The sequence below is a fragment of the Mercenaria mercenaria genome, chromosome 10 (genome assembly GCF_021730395.1).
Source record: "Mercenaria mercenaria strain notata chromosome 10, MADL_Memer_1, whole genome shotgun sequence".
In the NCBI taxonomy this organism is placed as follows: Eukaryota; Metazoa; Mollusca; class Bivalvia; order Venerida; family Veneridae; genus Mercenaria; species Mercenaria mercenaria.
This window is the reverse complement of record NC_069370.1, coordinates 48,574,025-48,583,384: the sequence shown is the minus strand read 5'-3', so window position 1 is coordinate 48,583,384 and position 9,360 is coordinate 48,574,025. Positions and strand designations below refer to the sequence as shown.

At 33.8% G+C, this 9,360-nt stretch overlaps 1 protein-coding gene across 2 annotated transcripts; it reads right to left on the bottom strand.

Moving 5' to 3' along the window:
• On the bottom strand, positions 1–9,360 carry LOC123561645 (uncharacterized). 2 transcript variants are annotated; one of them, XM_045354150.2, is made up of 8 exons: positions 9,020–9,360; positions 8,474–8,503; positions 3,577–3,811; positions 3,086–3,314; positions 2,512–2,634; positions 2,086–2,317; positions 1,639–1,774; positions 1–1,413 (listed from the first exon to the last, which is right to left on the bottom strand). In XM_045354150.2, exons 1-8 carry the CDS (start codon positions 9,100–9,102, stop codon positions 952–954), a joined length of 1,530 nt encoding a protein of 509 aa, XP_045210085.2. In that variant the 5' UTR covers positions 9,103–9,360; the 3' UTR covers positions 1–951. The 2 variants fall into 2 exon arrangements, with proteins under 2 accessions (XP_045210085.2, XP_045210086.2); XM_045354151.2 differs by lacking the exon at positions 8,474–8,503.

Sequence of the window (9,360 nt, the reverse complement as noted above, 5' to 3'; positions counted from 1 at the left end):
TATCGTTAATTTTTTATTCAAACTCAAAACATTTATAAGCATTATACATGTGTTGACATAGACAGTTTTTCAAAATGCATCTGGAATTATCATTTTAATCATAAAACGAAAATTCCATTCAAATATTAAATATCTTATGTAAAATACACTTATTAAAATTTCAACCAATGGCTAGTGGTAAATGAAATATATATTATTAGGAGTTGGAAAAAGAAGAGTATGCATATTATGAAATTTATGATGTTTAAATTGCGAAATCTTACACGCTTTGCACTCAGTAGCATCTACAAAATCAACGCGCAATATGTTCAAATAAATTCGTGAAAAAAAATGACACATGCAAGCACTACTGTTGAAGAACGCACCATAAATGATACGTTTAGCGACCAGTTTCGTTTTTTTTTTAGTGTTAACCCACTGTACGATATGAACGGCTTGAAATGACGCAGTTTTACCCTTTCAGTTTGAATGAATACTACTCCACATGAACAAAAATATCTTCATTTTGTAAAACTGTAGTATTGTTAACCAAAGATTATCGTTGCAAACCAAAATCCTATGCAGTTTGTAACGTGCACGTATCTTTTCTTACAAACACTTTCATTACCCTATTTTTCATAATCTCATCACCTAACGTCCACATATATATTTTTTCAGAGTAACACAAAGGCCTAGAATGTTGCATTCGTTTTGACCAATTCCTTTTAAACAAAGCATATTAAACATAAAGAATAAACTGGGTATCGCTATCACAGACATAATGGAATAATATCACAGAAAGTAAGGCCATAATGTGAAATTGCCTTGGATACCCTGAACTGAACATTAAAGATAAAAACTAAAACATTGTACGTTTGTTTTGCACCTTTGGACTCAAAAACCACTTTATTAAAAATGATACTAATATAGAAATTTAACAGCTATGCTCCGAAATTGTTTCCTCTGAGTGGCCTACTTGGCAGCAATTGTCAGCCCTGTTGGTGTTGCATTACTCGCTTGCTCACCTGCTGCCAGTTGGCGCTTTAATTCCTGTTGCATTAGATATACTGCAGCACGACATGGTTTAACTTCCGGCTTTTTATATGTCATGTGTGTAACAGTGTTAAAGTCAAAATCACCATCTTTGTTTACGGGTTTATCTTCCGGTCGGAAGTCCTTTGTCGGCTCATATCTCTTTGGTGTGAACGAGCTCTGAGCTACACTTTCACCTGCAAACTTTTCCTGTGGAGGGATATACGGCCTATTTTCGTGGAAGTCACCGTACCGAACCCGTGGAGATGGAGCCCAGTTTCTAAAGAACTCCTTTGAGCTTGTATGACCGTCAAACTTAGCATCAGATTTCTGTACCTTCTGTACTGGGACAACGGCACGTGAAATGTAAGCACGCGATAAATCTATTGGACGGTAGTCTCTCTGAAACAGAAAATTGCATTTGAATAGGACAGAACAGGAAACAAACTGTTATCCTGTCTCAAAAATTGATATTAATTATGTGTTTAAAAATTGATTCGAGTAATTGTACAGTGTATACAATGACCCTGTTCTATACCACACTTCCGTTGTCCATGTCAATGTTACCATTAGATAAACTTGTTCATGAGAAATGATGTTTTGGCAATGAAATTGACGCATCCTTACCCTGTTGCATGTTTCGTTATCAACTGTCTCCCTTGGTGGTACATATTCGTCCTCCAGTTTGCATGATTTGGGAACGGGATTCTGGATGACGTCATGACCCTTGTAAATCTTCCTCTGTTCTGTTTCAAAATGCCGACTGCAAAATAGATATCTTTTAAGCATACATGTTATACTTTTCCTATATTTGGAAAAAAACCCCGGAAGTTTCACTTTCTCAAATATATCCTAATACTAAACTTTATGATATTTACAGAATTTTAGTTCTTAAGCTGAGAATATGAGGTGGTAGGTATTTCATATTTCTTTGGTATGAACGAGGACTGAGCTACACTTTTTTTAAAGAGAATATGATACATTTCCACGAAGACTTTTTGTCATAGCGAGTTTTACAACAAAAGGCACTGAATTACACATGTTTTGGCGTTGTAACTTCTCTTACAAACTTACGCATTATCAAACTTCAGATCTAGTGTGTCTGGAGCCGGCCGCGCTGGCGGTGGTGGCCTTGGCTGACCTCCATTATATCCTGGGAAATCGTGGCTGAACTGAGTTTCACTTTGGAACTTGCCACGTGGTTTATGTTTCGCAAGATCTGATTGACGGATAATCGGAGATGGTCGGTGGTCTCCCTTGACGTCCTTGTATGTCTCCATGTTTGTTGTCATCATGTTATGTTCGCCTGAAAATAAAAACATTAATACATTGTTTAGATGCTGAAGTGGTAAAGTTGGAAAGTCCGGTAAATATTTATCTTTAACGCTCATTAAAAAGCTTTTTTCATTCAGACTTAATCTTATAAACAAGAAGTTAAACAACACAAGCAACAGTGTACGCATGTGTATTTATTAGTTCTCTTTTTATTATGGTGCCTACCTTCCATTTTGATATGAGCGTCTGCAAGACGTATCAAATCCGGACGCTTTGCGAACTCTCCCTGAAAAGACTGTTTCGTTACACTGTCATTCACGTGCTCCTTTGATGGGAATAATATAGACCCTGAAATACAGATAAGGAAACACAATAAGGCAAACATATCTAGCTGTTAAGAATAAATGATACACGAGCAATTTGTAGGTTGTGGTTTTCATAAATAGTAGTGAATGTCTGTTCCGTCGCTTGTTGGGGATGTATGTAAAACTTTCCCAGCTACATTTTGACATGTAAATTGCGACTTGGTACGTACAGATTATGCCATAGACATATACACATATATATAAATTCATGCATAAAGTAAAACTAAATGTACAAAACAAGCATTTTGTTGGTTATATTTCCTGGGTCCAAAGATGAAAATAAACCTGTTTCGGAGACAGTCTCACACTTTCATTTATTGGCTGCTTACGAGCATAATCTGTGACAATATTTGAAGAGACTGGTCTTTTATAAATGACTCATTTCAATACACCACAAGATGAAAGTCGCTGTGTGGTTACATCGATTAACTTACCTACAAAACTAGGAAGTTCTCCAAATGGGACCTGCTTTTGACCAACCCAATGTTTGTGCTGGTCTTTGTAAGTAGTCCTTCCATCAAATTTGGCACTTGTTCGACGGAAGTTCTCACGCCGTGGCTCGGCAAATCGCCGGATTTCCGGCAGAGCTTTCTTCTGTGTAAATTCCTGTGTGTAGTATGTGTTCTTTTCTAAAGGTACAGATGGTGACTCATATACTTCTTTCTGAAAGCAAAAATAACAGTGTTATTGAATCAAAATGTTTTATTTCACTTTTACAGATAGTCCACTCAAAATTTCAGGATGCATAATGTATACGGTGTTTTCAATTAGCTGAATTACTAAACGAAAATGACAAAGATTATATGAAATAATCACAGTCAGTTCTGTATGGGTGGCCGCGTTCTTTGAATGTGTTTTTATTGTTGAACTTTTGTCATTGTTTTTTATTCAACGAAGCACCGAACTAGTGATATTTTTAACTAACCGGTGCATAATCTGGAGGTCTTCCTGTCTCTTTCGGCGTTTTGAAGTCTTCCCGCTGATTTGTAGAGAAAACCATGGCAGGAGGGTTAGGATCCCTGGGTGACGGTGGTGGCCTCTTACTTGACCTGGGGCGGATGTCCTTGGGCTGCTTAAAAGTGTCTCTATAATCGGATACGTCCGGATAGGACCGGAGTCGACGGGGCTTCGGCATAGCCTCCTTCCTCCGCTTGTGACGCCTGTAATATATATTGGATTAAATTTTTTTAGAATTTTTCTCAAGTTTTATATAAAAGAAAACTGGCACACGAATGGTGATAGTTGTTACGTACAGCAACGGATAGTGCTATCTATAGCCCAGTGTAACCCTATTCTAGATATATGCATCCGACTTCAAAGGATCAGCCGTATAAATAGGCTTAAGTCTATAGAAGATGTCTTCACTGGCATATCTGAACAATGTGTCTAATAATGTCATAGCAAACATATAACATAATACAGTAATCCTAGTTAAACAAAATTAAAATTTTTATTTGACCCTAATGTACGGAACGAATAAATCTTAGTTAAACTCTCAAGAATGCCTTTATTGACTTTCATATACAATACTTGTATGGACTCTGAACTTATTCGAAATTGATACGGCAACATAATTTTAAAACTTAAATTTTCATGGACAAAAACACTTGTTTTCATTGATTACATTTTTTTCTTCCATCAGATATAAAAAAAAAACATGGTCACATAATGTAGATATCAGTTGAAATGTGGTCAGTTCGTTAGTTTGTGAACATCATAGAAACTGCTAAGTGATTTGAAACATAATTCTACTTTCGTTTTATGAATGACCGTAACATCACAGCAGATTAAACAATTCACATGACGTAAATAATATCGCGTGAGATTCATTTGCAAACATTCGGATACTCATTTGGAACAGCAGTGTTCCTGGCGCTTTTATATAAGTCTTGGAAAACAGATAAAACGTGGTCAATAAGCCTTTTATGATTTTGAACAATCAATCCTGATGTCGACCTACACAAGCGGCTAAATTAATTGAATCCTGTGCAGTTTATTGCAGGCGGCCATATAAACCTATTTCAGTTTTCAATTTGTGATCTGATTAGAATGATTCTCTCGTGGGTAATACTACGGCAATAATATTGAAGTTAAGGCAGACATGTACAATATTTAGCTAAAGATTGTACACTGTTGTAAGGGATGATAATGGAGGAAAATAGATGATACAGTCTATCTAGGCTGTTTTATTACGCATAACTGCTGTGAAAAAAGTTGTTTTTTTCCAGTTTTTAGGTATTTTGCTCAAGGACGAAAACTCGAACTGCATGGTGCTTCTCCTACTTAGAAAAATGCAGAAATTTTAATCATTTTGTGTATTAAGGTAATGGGACCGTAATTAACATCGGCAATATTCGTGTAATTATGTATTCTCCGTATAAGACTTCGGCATTCTCCGGCATTCTCCGGCTGGTTGTTCTCAGAATTAAGTATCAGAAAATGCCGAAATCTGCATTAAGAGATTTACGTAATCCCACGTTAATTGACGATTTCTTTGCGGTTCCATTACTTTAAATTGATATCACGGTTTATTGATAATTATATAAGATTTGATTAAACCTCTTGCCGTGTCCGATGGCGGAAACAATTTGTTACAATGAGAAATATAAAATCAATCGGATTATGGCACAAACCAAAGAATACCTTGAATAATAAATTGCAAGATTAATATGTGTATTTGTTGACTTAGCTAATCTTATCGCCAATATGCAACGAAATACCTTTCAGTATATTAAATGAATGATAAAATAAAGGTTGGTTTGCCATTAATGGCACAAGATATATTAAAACATAAACTTTAAAGTTCAATACACTGTAAATTCGGCAGACTTTTTTTTTAAAAAAAAAAATGTGCAAGCACATATTCAGCAATTGTTTACTAAAAACAGATGAAGGAATAAGAAAATAATACTTTAATCATGCTGGAACGAATATATTCGTCCATTTAGACAATGTAACGCTGACATCATTTTGTTATAGTCATGCACCCGTCCCTACTCCTAACTTTGCGGTTCAATCATTTTCATATTAAAACCACGGGATAAACCTCTTTAATACAATTTTCTTTTTGGTATTCATGCGTTTTTATCTGTTTAAGTATTCTCAAAAAGCTGAACGTTTCGAGACTCTCGTATACCAAGCATGTGTATGTATGTTTATACTAATTAGAATACTGTTTTATTAAGATGTTTTGTGTTATATGCAATGATATAGCCAACAGTATTCTTTCTGTTCATCCTCAATACTATCCTTTTTCAAACGATATATAATATTTTATATGTATGTATGTCTGATCTTGTATTACATTGTTACAGTGTTGTCGACGAGGAACCATAATGACCCAAGTCTTTGATTTATGAAGCAAACTATTCTTCTTCTTCTTCGCTATGCTGACTTCTTTCATTTCCATTTCTTTATATCCTTTATTTTTTACTTCCATGACATCTTAATAATGTAAATAATGTTAATGGTTAATTCTTTTAGATTGGGACAAATGGGCATTGTACGGTTTTAATGGAATACAAATAAAATAATTCAATCTGAAAAATTAGACTTATAGTTTGTTGGAAATACGAATGCCTGTCCCAAAATCTATTTAAATACTTCTTTTATGTTTTATTTTCATCTTCGCGCGCGGTGTTGTGTATACAGCCTATTCACGAATATAACCGACGCCACAACCAAACCTTGTCCTATTGAACGTCTTCAAATATATATAATCATTATGAATTTATAATACATTTAAAAAGTTAATACCGCGTTTCATGTCTATCAGTATTTCAATAGATATAAATTAAAGACTTCGATCCATTTAGAATAGGAGGGCAAACAACCACGACCTGACGACTTTGTATGTAGACTGGCATTTATAAGGTCGCTTAAGTTAATAAACATTTTCCATTAAATTAGGGTTATAGATACAGACCTCACATCTTTTGAAAGCCAATCTTCTTTCCCATTTACATACACATCATAGCACATAGAGTTATTCATTCAAAAGGATCCTTTAACTCATTCCCTGTATTGACCGTATCATTTTTCGGCATAATACAAAGAATTGATAAAAACATACATACGACCAAATTCAATCGAACTGATGCCTGTATGAAAGAACAATACAATACTTGATAATTAGGCTCTATGTTTTCATTTTGATAAATGCTTCACGCTTCTAGACCTGAATACCTATTGTAGTGCTGGATCAATAAAAAAATGATGTCTTTTTTCTCGAAACCAAATTCCAAATGCGGATGGTTTGAAATGAATTTTAGAAGTCCTCTTTTGTCATCTCCTAAATCTAGTAAATGGATTTTATTGTTTAGTAAATCCATACCTATTAGGAATCAATTCAAACATACAAAGGACTAAAGGCCAATGAAGTCCTAACGTGCAACCATATCTATTATGGATTAATATCTTATTTGTTTAATAAAGTAGTTTGACACTTTAAGCATTTTGAGATCGATAGATAATCCAAAAATAATAGTTCCCTAGCCTGTTACAACTTTTTTGCTTATCTGTAATATGGTTGCATGCAATTTTTTTATAACATTTGTTTCAAGACTAAGTGTTTTTTTTTTTCTGTCGGTGCATATTTGTTAATCTAGTTTGGAACGGATGTTATATACATTTATTGAGTTAAAAATAAATGGTAAATTATATTAAACTAATATCTTAGAGGCAGAAATCGTATTCACGCAGTATGCATACATGTAAACTTTTTAAAAAAGAATTTCATGTAAGTAGGCCGCTACAATCAAATTCATTTCCATAATTAATGCGTAAGATAGTTTTTCAACATAATATGTTTGGAAAAGTGAACAGAGCTTAACTTGGTTTCATGTTTTCTAGAATATGTGACTTGTTCTGAATTCGACGATCTTTTTTTCTTGTAGTCGTGATAAAATGTTGTCAAAACTCGGAAAAAAAACAGAAATAAACACATAACAAATGAAAAAAATGTTTTCTGGCATAAATTGACAAGAACAAAAGCATATATATATTGCCAGACATGACAATATAATACACAGCATAACGTTAACATATCTAAAATATTCATATTGTACATGATTAAACTCGTACGATATATTTTAACATATCCAACAAAATAGATTATTTACGTTTAACACTTACGATCAAACTCGTAGATAAAAACCCTATCTTAAAAGCATGAATTGTTAACGCGATATGGGCAAAGGATTATCTAAATGAATTTTGAATTAAGGAATCACAATGCAATTACAATGTGCAAAGATTTTCGCAATGATAGACAAATCAATCCTAAGGTATATTTAAAAAGACTATTATTTTGATTTTAAAAGTTTCAAATACACGAAACTTTGAACCGGGTAGAGAGATATTGTACACCCTTGTAGAAGTAACTGATGACATCTAAATTAATCATTGAAACGAAGTCTGGCAGAAAACTTTGCTAAAAATTCCAATTTTTTCGAGCTCATTGCTATCAAGTTATGCAATAACAAAGACAGTTTTTTAAGTGTCGGTACAACACAGCACCTCTCAAAACATGTAAATTAAGCAATATGGATGTTATTACAGAAAAACAATATTTATTAGTGAGATCTATAATGTGTTAGAAGACAGTGTTACGACATTGCACATATACATATTAGAACTGGGAAAGTACCATGAATCTGATACACATACAATCCTATCATGATATATATGCAGGTTAAAACCGAATATTTTTGTATCTACATGTTAATATAAGAACACAAATGAACAATGTTATGCTATATAGGAACGGGGCTCTCTAGAAAACGAACATTGTTAAATGACTGAACTGGTACATTGATTCTCACCTTCCCTGCTGGGCAAAACATCTTGGATTTCTGAAGAGTTAATGATAATTAATAGTAAAGTCAAGCATATGTACATGCTTAATGAATGTTCATGCAAATTACATGCAAATTAATAAAAGCAGCACATACCAAAACTAAATTTTGAATTCTGTTTCATCTGAAGTTTGTGCGATGTTACACTTCTTAAGCAAAATGAACTCAAATGCTTATCAAAATGCATGACAAATGATTAAGCATTGCGTATGTATAAAACTTTAAGTCTTCATCAGATGAAAAGAATTTGGATAAAGAAATTTCAAGTCTTTTGTATATTGCCTGTGAAAATATTTAAATAACAGTTCGGTTTAATGTAATTGTTTTGACATATTTGTAAAATTTTCGATAAGAAATCTATACACCCTTGTCTATAATAGTGCAGTTATGGCCGTGTTTAATAGATAGACACTTAAATAGTTTTGTGCCGTGTGTGTTAAAGCTACACGGTTTTTAAATTCAGGATATAAAACAATTTAAGCTTGATTGAAAAACAACTTGAAGAGAACTTACCCACAGTCACAAAGTTCGCTGATCGAGATATTGTCAGGAAATTTTTCTGACAATATCGCCGCTTGTCTGCTAGGGGATGCCATACTTGTAGATTATTCCGGTCACTCCTGATTTAATATTATGGGTTGACTTAAACCCCGCTAATTGAAAAATTAAACTTTTTTAATTCACAACATATTCCAAAGTGTTTAAAGTGTAAATACCCAAAATTGGGTTTCGCTTTGGCGTGTGTACAATTTCCGATACTTAAATGATAGTATACCACAATTGAAGAACAAACAAATATCGTATGCGCGAAAGTCTGCACCCGTGGTGTAACCAAGGCTTAACCGGTAGTTCAA